Source organism: Ambystoma mexicanum, chromosome 14, assembly GCF_040938575.1.
Source record: "Ambystoma mexicanum isolate Mex_15411 chromosome 14, UKY_AmexF1_1, whole genome shotgun sequence".
Classification (NCBI taxonomy): domain Eukaryota; kingdom Metazoa; phylum Chordata; class Amphibia; order Caudata; family Ambystomatidae; genus Ambystoma; species Ambystoma mexicanum.
The window spans coordinates 158308277-158333558 of NC_090940.1; the positions used below are offsets into that span (position 1 = coordinate 158308277).

The 25282-nt window shown below is 46.6% G+C and overlaps 1 protein-coding gene across 3 annotated transcripts in view; it reads right to left on the reverse strand.

Moving 5' to 3' along the window:
- RPAP1 (RNA polymerase II associated protein 1) overlaps positions 1 to 25282 on the reverse strand; it is an 850859-nt gene that overhangs the window by 111900 nt on the left and 713677 nt on the right. For all 3 annotated transcript variants that reach the window (XM_069638789.1, XM_069638790.1, XM_069638791.1), the window contains exon 18: positions 7701 to 7810. In XM_069638789.1, coding sequence (XP_069494890.1) covers positions 7701 to 7810 — 110 coding nt within the window. The remainder of the gene's footprint in view (positions 1 to 7700; positions 7811 to 25282) is intronic.

Here is a 25282-nt window from a genome sequence, read left to right on the forward strand (position 1 = left end):
GAAACAAAGGACTAAGGCATATTTCACAAACTGGAGGAGTCAACAACTAGAACCTAAGTGTGTTTATCGTAGTGGTAGTATGTTTTGAGAATTGAGAGTGGCAATACATATTAGTATGTGGAGACTTATTTTGATGATTTTGAAGAATTCTAATAATATACAGAGTTGCTGTGTCTTGCACAGGTCATAACTTTTTAAAGGAGAGATTGGAGAAAAATAATACAAGTTTAGCGCACACTTCAATACTTTCAAGTAGTCACTTCGTAGCCGTTAATTGCTGAATGCATACAATTGTTACAGGAGTTTGACAGTTATATCAGTAATGCCGCGCATCCGCAAAATAATACGGTAATTGTATTTGGTCTGCATACACATATAAGATAGTGATTTTTTAAAAGGAAAACAATTGGTTAGTGTTATCCTAGTAGAGCTTCAGGTTCTACAGGCAGTTTCACAGCACAGCAAGTCTTTCCAAGTCAAAAACGCAACCCTAGCTTAAAGGCCGTTTGTATCGGTTTAAAGTCTTGCAAAGCAGAAGAAATCAAAAGTCCATGTGGATACTTTCTAGTCTCTAGGAAAGAATATATAAAAAGGTTTATCCAACATTGGAGACACAGTTAAAGGACTCGTTAAAGGGACACAAGCAGCGGCTTGAGTCGGAGGTAAGAGGGGATTGCCCTGGACACCTCTAAGTGCACCCCAATGCTCTGGAGCAACTTTCTAGCATCATTTAAGCCATACACCTTTTTCCCCACATTACCTTGAGTTCGAAGCAGAAAATATTCATGCTGGATGTTCTGCAATGTTGTAGCGATGGACCCGATGTCATGATCTCTGCTTCCAAAAGGTCAGGGTTTTCCCAACTCCCTTGGAAGCAGATCCATAACCCAGGTTCCGAGTGCCAACCAGTCCGAATTGGGACCTTTTGGACCCAGTCCTGGCGCCAGTGGCACCAGGATCATAAATATGCCCAGTCCCAGCGCTGGAAGCGCCGGGCTCATAATGCTCGGGTGGACTTACCTGCAGCAGACCATGCTGCTTACTTGCCTGCCAGTTGAGCCTCTGATCCTCTTCTGTTTGGAACTACTTTTCCTGTTGGGTGGGGCAGGAGCCACTCCCTAGATTCAGAACACTGGAACTCTTCTGGAAAGCAGGAACTCTTTTCTTACCTAGGCGTGGCTGTGGAAGGAGACACCTAAGCACTACAGGAGGCTATTTAAACCACACCCGATGTATGAAACTTGCTTTGCGTTATTCTGCATCCTCTGCAGCAGAACGCTCATCGTGTCTTCTGCATCTGATCCTGGGCCTAAGGAAAAAGGCTTACCATCCTGAATCCAGTCTTCAGCGACACCTATAAAGACAAGAAAGAACAGGTTAGCATTACGGTCTTCAGTGACAGCTCTTCACTTACCTGGTCCATCGGCTGTCACCAACGCCTCGCGCTGCATTCCGGCATCTGAAAGACAAAGGCTTACCTACTCTTCGTGCGCTCCAGAGGTCTTCACACTGCATTCCGGCATCTGAAAGACAAAAGCTTACCAACTCTTCGCACGCTCCGGAGGCCTTCTGCGCTGCATCCCGCATCTGAAAGACAAAACAAGGTGCGTTTAAAGACATTGGGGAACTTTAATACTCACGTGCCATTACTCCTTTCCACATCTAACCCAGTGGGTATTCCGGCACCCTGCAGCCGCTCCGAACTTGTACCTGCAAAATAAAAAGACAGTTAGAGCGCATCGTGAAGCAGGCAACAAGCGCTTACTTACGTGCTTCCAGGCGCTTCTATTCATCACATGGGCTCCATCTTCAACTCACTTCAGCCCGTCATCCGCCATCGCCGGAACCCTGCAAAACAAGAAACATCATTACTAAAGACTTTAAAGACATTAGAATTACTCGAAACTTACCGTTCGTGCAGTAAACGACGGACAGCAGTCCTCTGAAGTCAAGAGGCCTGCTCCCCTTATCCAGTGAAGAAACTGGTTACAGCACCCTGCCCCGGGGCAGATGGAGAGCACGGCGTTCACTTACCTAAGGTGAGAGCGTTAACCTTTGGGGTTCTACAGGAGAAGAGAAAGGGAAGAAGAGAGAGACATTCAATAACCCAGTTCCTTAATCCCATATTTTCTATCTGCAGACATCTTACCCTTCGAGTCAGACATACAGTGCACAGAGGTCCAGCCCAAAGAGCCAGCCGTGTGTTACACATCACCTTTGAAGATACGGTATACGCCCAGTCAAGACCGGCGCCTCTACGGGAATCAGGTGAGCGTTACACTCGACCTCCGGGTTCCTTGTTCTGATGACTGAAGGCAGGATTATTCGGTTACTTCAGCTTCCAGTAGTTGACTTGCTTTTCTCTCCAGAAGCCTCACCTTTTATACAGTTCAATCACACACTCCTCTGCAATCTCTCTCAGCATTTTACAGAAAGGGGCGTTTGGATGTCTAATCAGGACAGCCAGACAAAGGACAGGGGTGTGGAAAACTCCTCTCCCACTTCCTGCCTGCCCAGACACTCTGGAGCCTAGGCGGGGCACCCAAGGGTTCCAGCCAAAGGTAAACACACACACACACACACACACTGCAATGAGGGATCAATAGGGTGCAAGAGGACATAATTCCCAGGAGGGACTTGAAGTATCGGACTGATGCGATCGGCAGACCGATAGCTGTTGAACCTTGATCAGTATTGTCTTCACCCTTTCCTCCGAAGGTATGGCGACACAGTTGAGTGTCGAGACCCGAGCCCAAGCGAGATCTGGGCAGGAAGTGAGGATGACTTTGCAAAGTTCACAGAGAACCCCAGAGATGTCAAACATCGTATGGTATCTTTGGTGTGTTGCATCGGTAGTGGTAGAGATGGACAAATGCAACAACCAGTCGTCCAGGTATGGGTAAACGTGGATGCATGAATGAAGGAGGTGGGCCGCCACTGGCGCCAAGTACTTCGTGAATACTCTTGGGACTGACTTCAACCCGAGGGCAGCGCTTTTAATTGGTTGTGCATGCCCTGGGCCTGAAATCGGAGGAGACGCCTGTGCCGTTGATAAATGGTGATGTGAAGTTAGCATCCTCTAGGTCTAGAGAGGTGAGGAAATCCTCTTTGTTCAGTTGACTTGAGGAATTTGTTTTATTTCCTGAGGTCTAGTATAGGACGTCTGGAGGAGGCACTGCGTCACCGTTGGTTTCCTCTTTAGGGTTGAGACTGTCTCTTATAACTTTCTTGGGTGGTGCTGGTGCAGGATGTTTGTGGAATTTAGGAGGACCTGTACTCTCCCGAATTCCTTGAAAACGTACTCTCTCGAATTCCTTGAAAACTTAATTTCACCCGATCGAAAGGACTGTCAGCATTGTTGTAGAGTGCCAGATGAACATTTCAGTGTCAGATTTGATGGCTTGTAGGGTCTTGTCGACCTTTTTTCAGAAGCCATCAATACCATCAAATAGCATATCAGCCGCCTTTGACTGGACCTCTGTACGAACATGTTTGTGTTTCAACCACCCCTGGCAGTGTAGCACTGATGAATTGCCTATCTGGCAGAATCCCATATCTGCTATGTTTTTCAGCTACTGAGATGGAATGATCCGACACGCCACTTCACCCTCATGTAGCATTGTAAGCGCTTCATCCTGCTTGTCATAGGGGAGAAAATCAAGTATTGGTCCTAGTTTGAACCAAAATTCAGTCACAGCGGGAGAGAATCGTAAGCAAGTAAGCCGCCTTGATGATCATCGCAGCTGTCGTGATGACTGTCCTGCTGAAGGCATCAAGCTGTCTGCCCCCCCTTGTCAGGAGGCGCAATACAGGGAGAGGAAGGATTGGCAGAACACTTATGGGTAGCTGCAGAAACAACTGAGTCCAGGTGAGGTTGTGTTTGCAGGCACTTGGGTGCTGGCTCAGGGACTTCATATTTATTTTCAAAGCAATCCTTTTGGGGTGGAGGTTGAAAATGGGCTCTCATCACTAGAAGGCTGTCCTCCCAAATATCCTCCAGTACTGGAAAGGCCAACATTGATTTTCTGGCATTTTCCCACCGTTGGTAAAGGAATCCTTCCTTTTTCTGTTCTTCTGGTAGAAGATCAAAAAGCTTTGCCGCTTGTGACATAAGGGCATGGAAGGAGCCAATCTTGTCCGGAGGCAGGTCTCTTGGTGGTGGGTAAACTGGCTCACCGCCACCTGGCACCAGATCTTCGAACGCGTCTGTGGAATGTGTGCCAGGAGAACCATCTGTTGGATAGTCATCAGCGTCTATGTCCGCATCTGTGAGTTTGACTGGTGATAAAAGTGGGGCCTCTGAAAAAGGCCTGGATAGTGGAGGAGGGGTCAGGCCTTCCCTTACAGGAAAGTCACAAGGAGAAGGCAACTTTGGAGCAGAAAGCCATTTCTGAAACTCCGAAACCAGTGTTTTCAATGTGGATAACATATCCATTATCAAATCTCTGGAGCCGGAAGGGGTGCCCATCGGGGTAGGTGTCACCGGATAAGGATGAGCAAGTCCCTGGGGTAGAGGAAGGCTTTGATTTGGTGGAGCTGGGGAAGACATGTTGGCAACAGGAGTCACCTTTTCCACTTCCTCTTCAGAGGACACAACCTCCGAATCCAGACCCCGTTGCATTATCTGCTCAGGAGGGGCCCTGGCGGACATAGGACCATAAGCAGTGCATAAGGAGCCAAAGAAAACAGTGGCTGGGCACGGGTCTGCCTTGGAAGATAAGACAATGTGGAAAGGACCTCCCTGTCCGCAGCACCTCCCTGTGAGAACGTGGAGACCAATGTCCTTTGAACAGGAGCCGCTAACAATGCAGACATGCTTGACGACAGCATTGGTGCAGATGATAATGAAGAAGTTATTATAGAAAACATGGTCGTAGACTAAGTGGTTGATGGCGCAGAAGTAGAGTTTTTCATCTTCGATGTAGTTATCGACAAGGTTGTTGACTGAGTCGTCGACGGGGTGATGTTTGTCGAAGAGGACTTTATCATGGAGGAGGATTTAGGGTGACTGAGCCGTTGACGGGTCGAAGATGCTGTCAACGAAGGAGCTGTAGTTGTGGAAGAGTGCTGCTTTATTGAAGTGTGCTTAGACGACAAAGCTGTTGAAGGTGTTCTCAGCATCAAAGTGTTCAATGAGGAGACCGTAGGCGTAGATGGAGACATGAACAAGACTGCCAATGAGGTTTCCGAAGAGGACATCATGATTAGAGTCTATGTGTCGGTTATATGAAGGAATCAAGATTCAGACACATCAAATACAAGCCTTCATGTTAGTAGATAGACCTCTGATGTCCTAAAGTCCAGGTGGGACCGATGGAGTCCTGGGAGCAGGTGTAAACGGCCAGCATGCTTGCAAGCAGGGCGAAGAGGCCTCTCCCTTCTTGGAATGATGGCATTGGTAGGGTACAGTGCCACTCACTGGCTCTGGGTGTACTAGCCTAATCTATTCAATCTATATCAAATAAGGATGATGGTGGGTTACAGGCAGAAATAGCATGGAACGTTTGGCATATCAAAGCAGGGTGTGACCTCTGAGATGACGTTCATGCTTGAGGCTAGAGGATGAGATTGGGTTGACCATGGGGGCTGGGGACCGCTACCCACTCGGTGATTTAGGACCAGGCGAAGATATATGATAGAAGCTGTAGCCACCCCAATTCATCTCTTGTCTCATATGTGAAATCAGCCCCTAAAACTCTTTAGTGGCATAGAAAGAGGTGACTGGGAAGACCTGCGGAACCTGGGACACCTGGCTCGCAGAGTAGCCCCTGCAGGTGTCTGTGAACCCCCACAGTGAAGACCGATATATGATATGATGTGGCATTTATAAAGCGCCTGTACACAAGTGTTTCTAGGCTGACCTTGTTCATTAAAAGATAAAAGTTGGTGCCCTAATGCCCCCATGCAGATGGCCTCAGAGATATCAGAAGGTTGAAACCTTACCTGGTAGTAGAACAGAGACAGCGGCACCCACAATTAGAAGTAGCTTAAGCAGCTGAGGAATTAATCCAAAATGTAGGATGGGTGCATTGCACTGGCTAGTGGAGCCGCAGTTCAGTCTGTTATGCGATTGTTAGCACCTGGGAAGTCTGCTGACCACACAAACTGCACCCAATCATAAGACAATTCTCTGACACACACACACACACACCAGAATGTATTCAAACTATGTATTGTCTCGGGCCCAACCGTGTGCAGGGATAAAATCAGAGTGGGACCAGAAGGAAGTTTGGTATTCAGGAGCATGGAGAGTGAGGTGCAGGTTACAGTGCAGATGTGCGGTGCAAAGGGGAGAGGGTGAAGCAGAGGTCAAGCAGGGCTAGAGAAAAGCAGAGATGGAGAAGGGTGAGAGCAAAACAGAGGAGAGGTACAAGAGAGAAAGAAGACCAAGAGAGAAATGATTGGAAGAGGAAAGTGAGAGGGAGACAAGAGGGTAGAAGGTGGAAAGGAGAGGGGAGGGGTGGAAAGAGAAGAAAGACGGTAGGATAAACGAAAGAGGCAAATAGTGCATTCACAGATGAGAAGATTGGAGGAAACAGAGAGGAGGAGTGGCGGTTAAGGAAGAGAAAGTAACGGAGAAGGGGAAATGACTTAAGAAAAGTACAGAGGCAGTGCTAGAAAGATGAAGAGGGTAAGATAGGGAGAGAGAGTAAGAGCGTGTGGCAGAACTGCAAGGGAGCAAGAAGGAAGAGAGGGACGAGGAGAAAATGAGATCGCTGAGAAGAAAGGATGGGAAAAAAACATAGGCAGAATAGAAAGAGGTGAGGAAGAGAAAAAAGTGAGGGGAAAAGCAGAAGTGGGGAAAGAGGAAACCCTCAACCCCTTAAACTAAAGTAAAGTAAAAGATAGAAGGAGAGACCCAACATTTACCCATAGGATGTAACCAATTCACTGGCAGAGCAGCCCACCACAGACAGTGGGGTGGGTAGGGAAGACAACCGATAGCCCTGGGCTCCAATGCTTGAGAACGAGTATGTGTTGCCTGTCAATGTTTTTGTTATTCCATGGTTAGTGCACCACATCTCCTATCAACAGTGCACACTCCACATAATTAATTGTTTCTGTGGCGGAACACACTGTAGGGCTAGTGCAGATTTCTGCCTTACAAGAGGCTAGACTTCACATGCAAAGGCAAGCCTTCTTTCTTGCAGACAAGGCAATACCTGCTGGAATCCCCAACGGGCTAATTGGCCCTGGCATGTGACTTTAAGCTGGGCTTGATCCAATCTTCCAAACACAGGGTAGAAAGAGCATTCTGTTCTGAAACCAATGCCACATCACTATGATACATTTGTCTGCCAGTGCTGAAACGGAATGTCTGGTCTTGATCAATGAAGATTGTTACAAGCTATATGTTCTCATAAGGCATCACGTCCCTGCACAGCATCTGTGGGTCTTCAATTCATAGCAGTTCCTAGCAAACATTCCTGAAAGTGCATTTCTCAAAAAAACATTAAACTGTTTCTTTCTCAGATTCCTCACCACAGTTCACAAACTGCACTTTGACTGGAGGTACACAAATGAGTAATGATAGTTAATACATGATGCTATGAGTCAGGACCGAGATCAAAATCATTTTTTACATCTGCACTACAATCATAGTTAAATATATATGTCTTCCAGTGCCCTAATTTCTAGCATTTAGAAGCAGATGCCCAACATACAAAGACATTAAAACCTGAGTCTCATAGAGGTCTTACCTTAGGAGGTCCCACATTCCTACAATGACTGGCTGGTGGAGAAGAGGCAGCAGCACTTCTAATGCCAATCTTTCTGCATCTTCCACATATTCCATTGGATTCAAAGATGGCTGCAAATGATACATAAAGTGAGTGGCAGAAGAGTGCAAATGGCCATTAAAGAGTACAGCAGCACCATACTCTTCTTAATTGGCCATCTTCTAAAAGTGGTTTTACCAGTAAAATCAAATGGACTATATGGCATGACTTCTACTGGTTAAATGAATTCCTTTTCAAGGCCAACTTACTTTAAATGGCAAGCAATAGCTATGCATGTGCCCTCAGGAAAAGCATTTATCATATGCCATTAAATATAGGCCCTTTTACAGTGTTTCAAGGCATGGCACATTGGTCATACTAAACCTCTGGAGGATATGCAGCCATCTGATTCATGCAAGAATGAAAAACAGTTACGCATGGGATTGTCAGATGGTGGCAGACCAATGACAAGGGCCGTGTAGGGCTGATGGGATAATGGGCCACAGTTAATCCATGATGCAGGGCTGAAATGGCTGTATTTACAAACAATTATGCATTCGAAGACACATACTCTTGTTTCAAATGCATGGTAATGCAGGTCATTAATCTGCATGTGAAAGGGAAAGAACTCAAATATGCAAATCACTTTGGTATATCCCTTGTAGGTAAGAGACATTTGTGTGCCAATGGTGATGAATGCAGTCTGAACTAATCATGTTTTTTAGAGGCATCAAGATGCACTGAAAGGTCAAGCCTGAACCCAGCCCCCTCCAGTACCACACCTCTCTAAGAGCAGGACTAATGCAACTAGGTCACTTACTGAGGCCGGAAAATTGGGTAAGGCGGACCCTGGGGACTAGCAGTGGCGACCTACTCATTGATGCTGGACCTGGATGATGTACAAGAAGGATCTCTCCCAGTGGCTCTATTCGATCCTCAACTACTATTCGGGCCACCAGCATGCTCCATACAATAATCATAGCATGACAGATAATGGAAGGGTTTCCCTGCTCTCGATCACAAAGCAGAGAGGGGGAATGCATGTGGGTGTGCCGTCTACAAATTGGGTCGTGGATGCAGGCTTACATCTGTCACTGTCCCTACAACTGAGTCCCCTTTCACTTTAGAGAGAGAGCAACTTACGAGTTATAACTTTAGAGTAGAGTCGGTACCTCAGGAGTCTTAGAGAGCACAAGAAAAATGATCATCAGTGGGTGTCATGGATGAAAACCGTGAATGGTTGGGTGATTCCATAAGGTGAGTTAATTTGAAGTCATGCTTATATTTGCGGAGCACACCATGGATGCATGCTCCCCCGAGTTGTGTCAGCATTTAGCTGATTCCAAGGTCTTCGATCCAAAGGAACTAGCAAAGATGGCCGACTTCTGGGTCTCTCATGAAGTCAAGCTTAAGTCAAGGGGACATGTAAGTCAGGTCAAAATTCTCCCTCCTCATAGGTCCACAAAGTAGAGGTGGGTAAGCACCTTATGGGTGGGTCTCAAACAAAGGATGCCACCACTAACCTAACAGTAAGTGGTGGTCCTTCAGCAATTCCCAGACTCCCTGGAACTGTGAAAAGGCTGACCATCCCAGAGGTCGCGTTAGTTGTTCTAAAAAGACTGCTGAGGTGAGTGCCTTAAGCATGATCTCTGGTCAATGGGAGACCTGCCTTTGGACCGACATCCCAGCGATTTCTTTGGCTTCTATTACAGTTTAGGTGTCAGTAAGGAAGTTGTAGTTCCTCCCAATACTCACCAATACGGCCATTCCATTATTGTAAAGGCTCAATCTGCCACTGGAATCAGAGACACTGCTGCTAGTATGACTGTTGTTGACAGTACCATCTTTGGTCCAGAGGCCCTAGTAAATAGTTTTCTGCAGGCCACTAATTTGTCTAGTGCCCCACTCCCTTAACCCCATTTAAGACATACTCTATAGTGAATGTATCCCCTTTAGGCATCTAATAGATAGGTAATCCTCCCTATGAGTGTTGCTGGTACTGAAGATTATGAAGTTGGCCAAAAAGTGTCTCTTGTTGATAGGGCCAGGTCGTCGACAATGTAGTTGATGTAGGGGGAAAATCGTTAACAACAGACTATAACTTGACAACTTTTCCCATAATCGGTGCTTCAATAGTGTGTGTCAGAGAAGGCAAAGCGTTTGGAGTGCAGAGGTTATTGTTAAGGATGGGGTCTCTGGAGTGTTTGTGTGGGAAAGAGGAGAGTGTTAGTATAAGCGGTAGAGTGAGAGTGGAATAGCAATAGTGGTAGAGGTGGTAGTAGTAGTTGGGTGTGATGCAGCAGGAGTAGCTGGTGAAGAAAATAAGTAGTAGAGTGGTAGTCAGTATCCCTGGGTGTCCCTGAGGGTTTGACCAGGGGTTAGAGAGAAAGTGGTGAGCAGGGCAAAATAAATCTGGGAATCTAAGGAGAGGAGAATATAGAGAGTAGGAGAGTGTCAGTGAGTGCGAGTAGCTATTGGCACAGAGAATTACAGAACCTTAAACACGGGGAACAATAAGGAATGCAGAGGGAAGTATGATTGAAGGGTGGACGTGTAAAGGCGGAGTGAGGGTTGTTAGGCAGAATCGTGTGCAGTTCCCTTAGGGAACACTGCAAAAAGATTAAGACTACAGGAGTAAGCAGTAAATCCAATTGGTAGCAGTCTGCACCACCCAGATTTACCTGGTAGCTGTGGCTGAGCTGTCAGACTTTTCTCAATAAGAGTAGGGCAGTATATAGAGCATACACAATAGGGCTAAAAACACAGTAGAGCAAACAAACACTGACCAGAGCTTTGTATAAAAAGTATATAATTATTTATTTAAAACACACTTTAGGAAATATACTAGCACTCTAAATCAAAAGTAAGTTAAAACACAGTCAGGTAAAGTATACACACCTCCCTTAGTAACTACTAGACAAGTCAGAATTAAAACACCACGATTTGTTAACACAGATGTGAGCGCATAACCTGATGGCACTCAAATAGTTCAGTTAAAGGGAGAGAAAAAGGCAGAGCATAGAAATAAAACAGGTCCCAACACTTTTAGGAGTTCGCAGCAAGGGAATAAAGGCAGTACAGACTGTAGAGCCAAAGTTCATAGGCCAGGCCCACTTTAAAGGGAGCAAAGCGAAATGTGCCCAGGATCACACGGTTTAAAATGCACATTTTTTTGCAGAATGTTGAAAAGAGGTTGGGGTGATTCAAGAAGGTAAAGTTAGAAGGTCTGGGGCCAACCCAGTTGGGAAGCCAAGGATTTAAGGGTCACCTTGGGCAAACCGAAGAAAGGGAGGCCAGGCAGGACACAGTACCTTAAACAGAGAGGAAGCTCCAGCGGTGGCAGTTGTTCCTGGCAGTGGTTGCAGTTCGTTGTTTTGACCAGGGAAAGAGAGGATCTCGTCAAGGAGGAAACGTGAAGTCGTTGCACTGCACAGGGATGAAACCAGCAGCGGAGTTTGTCAATAAAAGCTGCATTCCTTTTATTCGCGGTCAAAGTGGTGAAGCTTGGCTATTCGGCCGCCGGCGTGCTTGGCACGGGCGATTCGACCAAGAGACGTCTTTGGAAGGTGTAAATGGCAAACTGGTTGGTCCTACCAGCTCAGAGGAAGAAGACTCGTCCAGCAGAAGATCTCTTGTCGTCGGGAAAGTGGTGAGGTAGTTGCAGCAGGGCTTCACCAGTGGTGTTGTCGTTGCAGATGGCTCAGATTCTTCCCTCTTCGGATTCTTAGGTCCTGTGGCGACTTCTGAAGTTCCAGTCCGAAAGGCCCTGCTTTTATGCAGAAAACCCCCCATTCAACAGCCTCGCTGTCACTCAAACATGCTAAGTGGTGAGCCGGGCGGCTCACCACTGGACCAATCAGAACAGAGTGCGTTTGAGTTGCTAAGGCAACGCAGTCCAGGGTGCCACTTCCCTTCCAACCCATCCTGTGGAACCCAGACAGAGTGGCACCATTTGGAGGGCTTCTGTGGAGAAGCCCGCCAAAAAAGTGGAACAAAGGGCTCGACCTTGGTCAGAGTTACAGAGACGGACACGAACGCCATTTTAGAAAAGAGTTCTAGCAAAAAGACCCAACCATGAATTTAATATTAAATAAATAAACCGGCGGTATCTTTAACATTGCACCAAAAAGTGGTGCGTTTGAAATCAATGGGAAAATCCCATAGAGAATATTCTGGTGGAATATTTCGCGTGGTAACCACTACCACCAGCCAGAAACTCGACAAGGGGGGACTGGACAGTGCCCCCTTGAAAACAGACACAGGGGCAATATAATTAACCCCTTCCAGTACCTCCACAATATGATGGTTTGTACTGGTTCTGTTCACAATTTAGGACTGGTAAAGTCAATGGTGACTTTACATGCCCTGGGAGACAGTAGTCATTCCCAGGGTATGGAGTCTATGTTTGGGGGTCACTATGACACCCCTGTGTTACTGCACTGAGGGTGCTGTGTAACACACACATAAAAATAAATAGATGATACCCTATGGAGTAAAAAGAAAACCCTATAGCCCAAAATCACACAAATAGTCAGAGACATATCTCAAATCATGCCTAAGAGTGGGAGTAAAAGAGTCTCAATCTTAGCAGGAGAAAAAAACAAACCCCAAAAATCCAGAAAAGCCGCTGGGGGACTCACTAGGTTTGGGAAATTAGCCTTATAAGAGAATTCTCCCTAACAAGGGTCTTGAGGGTCAGCAAGGGAGTGGGAAGAGGAAGATTAAAAAGGGACAGGTGCAAAAGTGTATGCACTGAGCGAGTGTGGCACAGGGTGAATGAAGGCACTGCTCATTACTCCCTGACAGTACTAAGTGGGAATGGGCAAGGAAGAGTTTGAAGTTTTCTAGGAAGCCAGATAGCCAACGTCCTAGGGAAAACACCTGAAGTTCAGAAAGCGAAAAAGACAGATAGGGGTTACTGATCTTAGTCCTACTAGACCCCGATAGGGACGTTTGGGTAGGGAGGTGGAAACCAAGACTAGGGCAGAGAGAGAGAGAGGGCCAGCCCTAGCGCCAGTTCCACCAAGATCGCAATAGGTCTGAAGAACTTTGAGAGAAAAAGTCATTCTGACCACTTATTTCAATAAACACCCTTTGACTTTCTTTAAGAGTCAGGGTGATTCTTTGTGACAGGACCAATCTGTCACATCTATGAGTGCGCCGATGACCGGGGAGGATTTGAAGGAGTGGCAACTCTGGTCAAGACAGCGGTTCACAGCCTGTTTTCCTTACTGTAGGAGGGATGTTCCTAGTGCTCTTGAGTCCAGGTATTCTCTTGAGGACCCTCTTCTTTTCATAAAAGCCAGGGCAGAGCATTTGGAAGATTCAGCTTTGGGCCATGTTTATGCCCCTACTTTCAGCTAATAGTTCAGCCAAGTGATTTGGCATTTGCATCCATTTCATAAGGGTCTTGACAATGAAGGTGCCACATATTTCATGGACCACAGTGTAGTGTTGGTGAAGGCAGCCAATAGATTCCACAAGCTTGATCTCAGTTTAAATATTCTTCAGAACTATGTGTTTGACCTGTTTTAAAAAGAGATGTTTGGGCTTTGGTTGGTCCAGAGTGTCAAACAAGGTAGAGGACACAAGGGGCCCTAAAGAAGGCAAGGAACCATAATAGGGCTTTCCCACCACTTATGAGAGGCCACGTGTTGGAGCAAACACCCTAAAAACAGCTTATAATAAAACTGTATCTGCAGTCTTTGTGGCGACGTAGTAAATACCCTGATGATGGCCTCCATACACAGTACTAAGAGCTACTGAACTCAAGAGTTCCATGGCAAACTGCCCACGGTGAGGCAGGTAGCCTGCACATAGTAGTGCAATTTTCTTTTAACTTCTTCGTCAAATCTATGCCAACAATATCCACCCTGAGGATAGTGAACATTTAAATTATGTGACTCTACAAAAGATCACATGCTAGAGAATGTTAGGTACAGTGATTGCAAGGCAATCATCTGAAGCCTGATACAAGGAATGTATGTGGAATTTGCCAGATGCAGGTTGGCTCAGGCCAACTTGGTGCTGCTGTTTCACATCATGTTGCAGGAGGGTGGAGTAAATGAACCTAGGGTGGACAATTCTCTTAATATCCAAACAAGTGCTTGACAGCATTGAGTTTGACTTTCTGTTAAGAATCTTAGAGAGATTTGGGTTGGGAATGGATTTATTGTGACAAAGCAAGATCTCCTGAATGGTTTATAAATGGAGTACTAAGCCAACATCACCATGCTACTGTGCTCAGTCCATTTGACTGCTTCACCAATGGTCAGCAAAATGGGAGCCGTCAAAGAGATCAGCTTGTATCCAGACCTCACACAGATCCATGTCAGACAGAATACTACACCAGCCCATGTCATAGGTCAGCTGTAGAGTACGCTTTCTAGGCACTGTAAACCCTAGTCAGCTGTCGACTGAGAACTTGTCATGATCATTGGACACAAAACATCTGACTTCTAGTCTTTAGTTGAGCACTGACTAAATAACTATAACTCAAATGTTTTGAGGGCTGTAGGAGGAGTCAATCTGCGTTTGAAGCTTGGAGAAGTCGCAGCACAAGAAAGCCAAGTAAACAAATAAATGTAGACCTCTGCATTCAACACTTGGAAAAAGTAAGAGAAAAACTTCACTGTGAGTTTCAAAGTGTAAAAATGCTTCACTGTAGAATTGTGAGAAAGTTCACATGGAGTCAAAATTCAAATCTGGATATTTGAAAAGCAGCAATACCCTAGACCGACTAACATCACCTCGCCTTTTCAAGGTAGCCTAAACACCAATACCTTGACTGAGAAACTTGATCAAGCTAAACCTGGACATCAAAAGGTCCCTTACCTACCTGGCTCACATGCAGTTCGCTACCTTGGTAAAAATCTTACATTCGTCAAAGCAATGTTCCACCACCTATTCACTTAAATTATTTTCACGAAAAAAATGTTTTATTGGCTGTAATACTTTATTGCACTTAGCCAATTGTTTGGTTTATTTTTTTATCCTATTTGTAATATGATTGATTTAAGTTATATGAAATAATAAATATAATTTCATTCCACTGCTGCAATTTTGAGCCAACATTTGGCCATACTGGCTAAATGCTGTGGCCTAGGCTTATGTCTTGTTTGTTTTTGGAGGATTTTAATTGGCATACACAGAGACACTTTTTAAATCTTGTCATCTTATCCAATGCGTTTTTATCCTTATGTCAGGTATTTTGTATTGTATTTTATATTGCATTGTTTATGGAAAATGTGTTCCCGAATAAACGTATTGATGTTTGAGTGTTCTGCTGCTGGACATCCATCCCAGACCCCCCGCTTGCTCCTGCAAACTCCACTTGTGTGCTGGGTCAGGCTTCCATGCTGGAACGTCTCCAAGCCATTTTGCCGGCACTTCCTACTGGGGTCGCTCGCCTTGGTGCTGGCCACTACCGTCGACTGAAAGAAAATTGGGACACCAATACCCTGCCTCATCTGCTCCCTGGGACATCCTGGGTTACCTGCACCGTGGTCTCTGTGCTGTGACAGTCTTCTGTTGGGTTGCGGCCTCCTTTTGTCTGCCAAGCTGCCAGAATCCACTTTGCTGGGTTTTTATTTGTATTTATTTATTTATTGGATATATGTAAGGTGCCTGTACAACAAAAGGTGTTTCAATGCACCACAAGACAGAATAGGGTCAGGGAAACAAGGGAGAACGATAACAATAATGGTCCTACTAGGCCTTGTGACATTCGGATCGTGCAAGTACAGTAACACGAAGTGCAAGGGAGAGGGGGAAGTGCCGGTCTGCATGAAATGCTAAGTGCTAGGGTGGGAAGACAAGTGCAGGGTAAAAGAGGAGAGGGTGCAAGGGAAAGGGGAGGTGTTGAAGGGGATGAGAGGGCCACAGGGGCTAGGTGAGACATAAGGGGAGGCCAGAAGGGCAAGTGTCAGGGTCCACATGCTAAGTGCGCGGAGGAGGGTAGACTGGGTGGGGGCCCTGGCGCTCTGTAGGACTCGAGGGGGAGCCAGGCAGCCAGTCAATGCGGCAGACGTGGGTGTTTGCACGGGGGGAGAGGGAAGGAATAAGAGAAAATTAGGGTCTTGAGGATTTTCCAGAATTTAAGGAGATCCTTCTCAAGCCTGAGAGGGGCAGGGAACCAAACCAGAGGGAGGCCCCTGCGGAGGAGAGAGATCTATACTCACTCTCTGCTTAGAGAAGCATCTGATCTGCAGAGTTAGAGCTAGACGACTGAAAAGCTCTGGCAGGGACGTATTTAGGGAGAGAAAGTTGGATGTAGTGGTGTCCCAGACCCCAGAAAGCCTTGCAGATGATGCAAAGAGTCTTGAACTTGATCCCAGCAGCAACCGGGAGCCAGTGGAGAGGTTTCAGGGCTGGAGAGATGCAGTCCCTGGGCTTGAGGCCAAGAATAGGTCTTGCAGTCTTATTCTGGATTAGTTGAAGGGGGCGAAGGAAGGATGAATGAAGATTGAGGAAGAGGCTGTTGCAGTAGTCCAGCCTAGAGAAGACCAGAGCTCTGGAGACAATGAGTTTCTGGGGGAAGGTGAGAAAAGGGAGAAGGCCTCTGAGCATGTGCAGCAGATAGTGGGCCTTCTTGGCAAGGTCTGCAATGTGAGGAGAGAAGGAGAGAGATGATTTTTGCCTCACAAGAGGGTTAGTGGAGGTAACCCTGAGAGGGCGCCCAAAGGGTATTTATTTATTAGTATTGTTCATTTATAACGCGTTTAATGACAGCAAGTGGTTTCAAACCTGTATTGCGCCGCATTGTCTTGCTTCCAAGACAAAAGTGTTGTACCTGAGCTATCCTTCCTCCACTTAGCTAGGAGGGACAAGGGTGCGGGGGTCCCAATGAGAAGGATCTCAGTCTTACTAACATTAAGGCAGAGATCATTGGCAGCGCACCATGCCTGAATAGCAGTCAGACAGTCAGGGATGAGGGAGGAGGAAGAGGGGGCAGTAGAGCTGTGTGTCGTCTGCATAACACTGGAAGTGAGGAGAGAAGGAGAAGATCAGGTGGGCAAGAGGGGCGATGTAGATGTTGAAGAGGCACGGTGTTAGGGAGAATTCTCTGTTTGGGCCGAATTTCCCTACCTAGTGAGTCCCCCAGCAGCTTTGCTGGATTTCTGGGGTTTCTTTTTTTCTCCTGCCAAGAGTGAGACTCTTTTACCCTCACTCTTGGACCTGTTGAAGTGTGTTTCCTTGGTTAAACCTTGTGTTGAATGGGCTATGGGGTCTTTTACTCCATAGGGCCTCATGTATTTTTGTGATGTGGGTCACACAGCACCCTCTGTGCCGTGACCCAGGGGTGTCCTAGGGACTCCCCAACATAGACTCCATACCCTGGGACTGACTACTGTCTCCCAGGGCATGTAAAGTCACCAAAGACTTTGCTAGTCTTGAATCCTGAACAGAACCAGTACAAACCATCATATTGTGGACGTACTGGCTGGGGCAATTCGATTGCCCCAGGGTCTGTTAGTCGAGGGGGCACGTCTCCGTCCCCCCTGATCGAGTTTTGGCTGGTGGCAGTGGAAACTACTTTTTATATTCGACCGCGAATATTTCCCTATGGGATTTCCCATTGTTTTAGGCCAACACATTTAATTATTTATTTACGGTAGCCTTAAACATACCGCCGGTTTATATATTTATTATTATAACTCCGGTTGGGACTTTTTGCCAAAACTTGATTCTAAAATGGCGTTGGCGTTCGCCTCTGTAACTCTGACCCAAAGTGGAGCCCTTTTTTCCACTTTTGGCGGGCTTCTCCACAGAAGCCCTCCAAAGTGGTGCCACTCTGTCTGGGGTACTTAGGAGGGGTGGAGGGGGATTTAGGCACCCTGGACTGAGTTACCTTGGTAACTCCAGTCGCACTCCGTCCTGATTGGCCCAAGTGGTGAGCCGGCCGGCTCACCACTTAGCATGTTTGAGTGACAGCTAGGCTGGGTGAATGGGGGTTTGCTGCATAAAAGCAGGGCTTTGGGGACTGGAACTTCAGAAGTCGCCACAGGACCAAGAATCCGACGAGGGAAGAGCTGAGCCGACCTGCTTCGACGACACCACCCGGTGGAGCCCTGCTGAACCGTCTCACCACTTTTTCCGACGACCGAGGAGAACTCTTAACGGAGTGGCTCCTTCCCTTGACTGGTGGGGACAACCAGTTTTCACCTTCTTTCCGCTTCTCGAGGTATCTCGTGGCCGCCTTGCCCGTGCCAAGCACCCCGGCAACCGGAATACCACACTTTTACCCCTAACCGCGAAAGTCGGTACAACCCTTTAACCGGAGGACTCCGCGGCTGGTTTCTTCCCGGGCAGTGCAACGACCTTCTTCTTCTGCTCTTCAGCGAGAACTTCTTCTCCCCTGACCGACGTCGAGCCTTGCTGCCACTGCCTGGAACAACTGCCACCGCTGGAGGATCCTTTCCGCTTAAGGTACCGTGTTCCGCCTGGCTCCCCTTGCCACCGACTGTACGGGGTAGATTTAGCCCCCGGCTTTCGAACCTGGGAGTGCCTGGGACACCCTGGCTAAACTTTCTAAGCCACTCTAAACTCTTTCTAACTCTTTGCAAGACTTTGAATCCCTACTAACAGTGTGATCTTGGGCACATTTTCGCTCCGGCTACTCTAAGAGTGGGCCCTGCCTAGTGACTTTTGCTCACCTGTGACTTTGTACTTCTTTGAGCCTATTGCAAGTGTTCTGGACCTTAGAGTGGTGTGTTTAACCTATTTCTGTTTCTTTTATCCCTTTCTTGAACCTACTAGAGTGTCATCTAACGTTAAGCGCTCACCTCTGTTCGAATTATGTGGTGTTAACCTAGAGTTGTCTAGATAGGAGTAAGGGTTGAAACTGCTTTCATTATAACTGTGTTTGAAGTGTTTACTATATTTTTGCTAGAGTGATTTCAACTTATGTGTGTTTAATAAATAAATAACTATATACTTTTGAAACCAAGCTCTGGTCAGTGTTTGCTTGTGCTATTGTATTTGAGTACCTATGGTGTATACTTTACATACTGCCTAACTCTTCTTGAGGGAAGTCTGACTGCTCAGCCACAGCTACCAAGTAAATCTGGGTGGTGCAGACTGCTACCAAGTGGGTTTACTGCTATACCTGTAGTCTTAAATCTTTTGCAGTGTTCCCCAAGGGAACTGCACAGGTTTCTGCCTAACACTGATGTACAGCGGTGGGATTTGTATTGAGTATACATTTTATTGTGCTTTGAATACCTTAGTGCAACTAACCACAAAGCTTAGCACTATAAAAATAAACCTCTAACATGTTAGTTATAGAAAGCTATAGTCAAGAGTCCCTTGCAGCCAAAACTGCTGATTGTTTAAGAGTGCTCTGTAAACATAAGGATCTCCTGACTAAGGGCAAGAAAATGGAGCTGATTGAAAGATTGTTAGCTAACCAAAGTCTGGGTGATGGTTCAGAGGAACCTATCACTCCAGCAACTGTAGATGACAGTATTGAAGTTAACATGGAGCAAAATGTTGATGATTCTGAGGAAGAGTCAGAAGAGGAGGGTGAGGCTGTTGTGACTGTCCCCCCTAGGCCTCTGCCTGCTCTACCTGCTGTACCTACTGGACCTTTACCAGGTCCCACATTTAGTCCTCAGTACTTTGAACTAGAGAAAATGAAACTAGAATTGGAGTATAAGAAACTTAATGCTCAAACTGACAAAGAACTAAAGCTAAGGGAAATGGAGCTCAAGTATGACTTAGAAATGAAGAAATTATCTGTTGAGAATGTTTCTCTCTCTGGCTCCTCTAGAAGTTCCAGTCCTAAAAGACCCCGGATGCCTAAAGAATTGATTGGTATGTATGAGCCTAAGTTGGATGTGTTGGATTGGTTGTCTCTGTTTGAATATAATCATGGGCTCCAGAACATCACAGGAAATGACTTACTCACCTGGTTGTTCTCTAGGCTTCCCCCTGTTGCAACTGATGTGGTGATGGAGATGGGGGGAGGAGGATAGGAAGGACTATGAATGTGTAAAACTAGCTTTGATAGCTAGGTTTGGGAAGACCCCTTCCCAGTATCTTAAGAGGTTTAGGAGCCTCAAAAAGCATGATGGTACCCCTTGGGCTACCTGGGTGAGTGAATGTTTGAAAAACTTAGAGGGATGGATTAAGGGTTACAAGGTGAACACTTATGAAGGTATGAAGAATTTGTTTATGTTGGAGACTATTTATGATGCCTGCTCTCCTGAGCTCAGACAACACTTGGCTGATTCCAGGGAATTAGATTCCCGGAAACTAGCTAAGGCTGCTGACTTGTGGGTTGCCAACAGGGCCACTCACAAGGATTCTGGGGTCACTCAGAAGAAGGATGGGGAGAAACAGCCAAAAACAGACTCCAAAGAGAATTCTAATAATTCCTATCCCAAAGAGGGCCCCAAACCACAAAATAACCAGGGTAAGCCACATGGGAAACCTAGTCAGGCTACTGTACCTTCTGGCCACAAGCCAGAAGGAGGTCAGAACAAGCCACCCTTCCAGAGAGCATTTGGACAATGCTATGTCTGTCAGGGTACTGACCATATCAAAGGAGATCCCAAGTGCAAGGGTAAACCTGCAGGGATCAGCACAGTCTCCTTAGCCTTCACTCCTGGGGATGAAGTACAGATGGCTAGTGCCCACTTTGAACTCTTTGCTGAAGAACCCTTGGGTCTTCAAGCAACTGTAAACTTAGAGCCTATGGGTCTGGTTAGTCCCCAGAATAGGGTTGTGTATAACTCCCTACCTGTTAACTCTAAGGTGTATTATGTGGACAGTGTTCTTGTCAATGGCCAGGATACTCCTGCCAGGAGAGACACTGGGGCCAGCAGGACAGTAGTGGATGAAAGCTTCTTTCAACCTGAGGATGTGGCCAAAGCACCCAAAGGTCCCACTAAGATGTCTGGAGGCCCTGTCCAAATGGTTCCTATTCTACCAGCCCTCATTCAGTGTAACAACATGACAGTGAGGATCCCTGTCAGTGTTCAGACTGAGGTACCTGGGAAGGTCCTGTTGGGGAATGACCTAAGAACTCTAGGAGTAGTGTCACATACCCCCAGGCCTCCCAGTATGGAGAAGCAGAACTTAACCAAATTGGCTAGAAAGGCTACCTTGAAGGACCCTTCTAAGCCTGTGGGACCCTCTACTGAGAACCCCACTACAAGCCTTGGGTTTAGTAAGTTGACCTCTGACCCAGGCACCTTTCAGGATAGTATGCTAGGAACATGGGAGCCCCAACCAAGCACCATCCTTGTTCCCCTAGTCTCAGAGTCTCTGACTCCCCCTACTTCTGAGGAAGAGGTGGATAGACCAACTAGGCCCCTATCTGGACCTGAGAGAACTGGTAATTCTCAGTGCTGGTGGAAAACCAGAAAAGAAAAGTCTAAGGCCAAAAACCTTCAGACTGTTGGACCTTCTACTGAAGACCCCAACTCAAATCCTAATATTAGGGGGGAAACTCCTAAAATAGGTAAGGGTAGATCTAAGAGGAAGGGGAAGCAGGTACATTGCCTAACCCCAACCCCTCCAACCAAGAGGCCTAAGACCCAACCTGCTCCCACAAGAGAGGTGGTGAGGAACCATGGAGGCCCCTCTAGATCTAAGGGAATCCTTTATAAGGACCCCTTGAAAAAGCCTAACATAGGTTCAGAAGTTGTACCAACTTCTGAGGGACTGGTCAACCAGATCCCCTATAACAAAAAGACTGATGTTCCTCAAAGGGTCTGTAGGTCCGTTAGCTTGCAAAAGAAAACCTTTGAGTTCTCCATTGAACATAGGTCAAGGTGTCACCATCAAAATGCTGATGGACTCTCTAGGATGTATATCATCGACTAGAGGTATGAGGTTCATCCAGGAGTGGATTAAATCCTCCTGTCCCTTAGTCTGGGGGGGGCGAGTGTTAGGGAGAATTCTCTGTTTGGGCCGAATTTCCCTACCTAGTGAGTCCCCCAGCAGCTTTGCTGGATTTCTGGGGTTTCTTTTTTTCTCCTGCCAAGAGTGAGACTCTTTTACCCTCACTCTTGGACCTGTTGAAGTGTGTTTCCTTGGTTAAACCTTGTGTTGAATGGGCTATGGGGTCTTTTACTCCATAGGGCCTCATGTATTTTTGTGATGTGGGTCACACAGCACCCTCTGTGCCGTGACCCAGGGGTGTCCTAGGGACTCCCCAACATAGACTCCATACCCTGGGACTGACTACTGTCTCCCAGGGCATGTAAAGTCACCAAAGACTTTGCTAGTCTTGAATCCTGAACAGAACCAGTACAAACCATCATATTGTGGACGTACTGGCTGGGGCAATTCGATTGCCCCAGGGTCTGTTAGTCGAGGGGGCACGTCTCCGTCCCCCCTGATCGAGTTTTGGCTGGTGGCAGTGGAAACTACTTTTTATATTCGACCGCGAATATTTCCCTATGGGATTTCCCATTGTTTTAGGCTAACACATTTAATTATTTATTTACGGTAGCCTTAAACATACCGCCGGTTTATATATTTATTATTATAACTCCGGTTGGGACTTTTTGCCAAAACTTGATTCTAAAATGGCGTTGGCGTTCGCCTCTGTAACTCTGACCCAAAGTGGAGCCCTTTGTTCCACTTTTGGCGGGCTTCTCCACAGAAGCCCTCCAAAGTGGTGCCACTCTGTCTGGGGTACTTAGGAGGGGTGGAGGGGGATTTAGGCACCCTGGACTGAGTTACCTTGGTAACTCCAGTCGCACTCCGTCCTGATTGGCCCAAGTGGTGAGCCGGCCGGCTCACCACTTAGCATGTTTGAGTGACAGCTAGGCTGGGTGAATGGGGGTTTGCTGCATAAAAGCAGGGCTTTGGGGACTGGAACTTCAGAAGTCGCCACAGGACCAAGAATCCGACGAGGGAAGAGCTGAGCCGACCTGCTTCGACGACACCACCCGGTGGAGCCCTGCTGAACCGTCTCACCACTTTTTCCGACGACCGAGGAGAACTCTTAACGGAGTGGCTCCTTCCCTTGACTGGTGGGGACAACCAGTTTTCACCTTCTTTCCGCTTCTCGAGGTATCTCGTGGCCGCCTTGCCCGTGCCAAGCACCCCGGCAACCGGAATACCACACTTTTACCCCTAACCGCGAAAGTCGGTACAACCCTTTAACCGGAGGACTCCGCGGCTGGTTTCTTCCCGGGCAGTGCAACGACCTTCTTCTTCTGCTCTTCAGCGAGAACTTCTTCTCCCCTGACCGACGTCGAGCCTTGCTGCCACTGCCTGGAACAACTGCCACCGCTGGAGGATCCTTTCCGCTTAAGGTACCGTGTTCCGCCTGGCTCCCCTTGCCACCGACTGTACTGGGTAGATTTAGCCCCCGGCTTTCGAACCTGGGAGTGCCTGGGACACCCTGGCTAAACTTTCTAAGCCACTCTAAACTCTTTCTAACTCTTTGCAAGACTTTGAATCCCTACTAACAGTGTGATCTTGGGCACATTTTCGCTCCGGCTACTCTAAGAGTGGGCCCTGCCTAGTGACTTTTGCTCACCTGTGACTTTGTACTTCTTTGAGCCTATTGCAAGTGTTCTGGACCTTAGAGTGGTGTGTTTAACCTATTTCTGTTTCTTTTATCCCTTTCTTGAACCTACTAGAGTGTCATCTAACGTTAAGCGCTCACCTCTGTTCGAATTATGTGGTGTTAACCTAGAGTTGTCTAGATAGGAGTAAGGGTTGAAACTGCTTTCATTATAACTGTGTTTGAAGTGTTTACTATATTTTTGCTAGAGTGATTTCAACTTATGTGTGTTTAATAAATAAATAACTATATACTTTTGAAACCAAGCTCTGGTCAGTGTTTGCTTGTGCTATTGTATTTGAGTACCTATGGTGTATACTTTACATACTGCCTAACTCTTCTTGAGGGAAGTCTGACTGCTCAGCCACAGCTACCAAGTAAATCTGGGTGGTGCAGACTGCTACCAAGTGGGTTTACTGCTATACCTGTAGTCTTAAATCTTTTGCAGTGTTCCCCAAGGGAACTGCACAGGTTTCTGCCTAACACACGGCGAGAGGACAGAGACTTGGCAGACACCGCAGGTACAGAGTGTAATAGGGGAGAAAAAAGGGCCCAGTTGAACCTGGGAAGGTCCGTCGGAGAGGAATGAGGTCAACCAGTCCAGTGCCAGGCCGGTGATGCCCATAGGTGTCACAGAGCCGATTTGTCAGGGTGTCATGATTGAGTACCTCTCTGTTGCTTTTGCTGCAGGCTAGAGGGACTCGTTCTTGGGAAGACTGTTTGCTCTTCTTTTCTGTCATGGGGTCTTCTTTGGCCCAAGGGTTCAAGCCCCTGGGAACTATATCATGTAAACCACCTAGGAAAAGAAGCCTTGGATTTACTGGGTTATTTAATCTTCTGGGAACCAACTTTCTGTAAATCGAGCCATTTGTTGTTCTTTTCTGTCGTGGGGGTCTTCGCTGGCCCATGGGTTGAAGCCCCTGGGAACCAGATCTTGTAAACCGCAACTAGGAAAAGAAGCCTTGGATTTACTGGGTTATTTAATCTTCTGGGAACCAACTTTCTGGAAGCAGATACCAGGAGTGCCTTGCTCTGGGTTCTGGTGTGGTGCGTTATTCTCAAACATCAGGGGTCCCCCTGGTCTGGGGTTTGAGACTTTACGGAAGCGAGTCTCTTAACACATTTCCCCATTAGATAGTATTGAGGTCGTTCTGCTCTGCTGCAACTTCGTGTGGTGCTTCTAGTTCTAAAACCCGCCTCTGGAACTCTTATTTGGGGACTCCTTTGATTATCCCTCGGTTGTTTGCCACCAAATCCACATCTGTGGGGTAGAATTGAGACTTAAGTGTATTTTACCTATGCACACGGATTGACTTTGTCCTGCTTATTTTATTGAAACATTCTGTTCATCTTTAAACTCTCCAAAAGTGATTTATGGGGTGTTTAACAGCCTTTGGATATTTTTCCTGTACCCAGTTTGAGTTCAGCATGTTTTAGGTCATATACATTTAATTATGGGCAACCCAGTTCCATACATTCAAAATTTGCCAAAAAATGTGGCAATGGCAGGGGAGCTATGACCACCAAAAATACGTCAGCAATCCACATATAAAAATAGGGTAAAAGTAAGAAGTTGATGGGCACAAACATGTGGCCCTAGAATTCCCAAAAATAGAAATTCTGTCTTAAAGACACTGAAAAAGAAAGAATATCGAAAAGAAAACAGCACAACGAAAAAATAAATCAAAACAAAAATATGTCACTGTCCCAGAATTTAAGGTTGGAAGCTGGAAGATTTTAAATCAATCATATTCACTGGCATTGCTCTAGGGTACCCACCCCTCACCCCCAGACTCATGTTGATTTTACCAAAACATTACAGACAGGAAAGATCATAAATATATCAGGCTTGGTCCCACCTTTGTTGGGAAGCGAATTAACCCATCCATCCCTCCGAGGTGCTTTAGGGTGAGGCGAAACCATTGAAAGAAAAATAATAGACCAGAGGGAAGCATCCTAAAGGACCCCATGCAATCATAATATTGTACGCAATTCAGCTGGTTAGACATAGTGCGTGCATATAAGACATATATTAAGT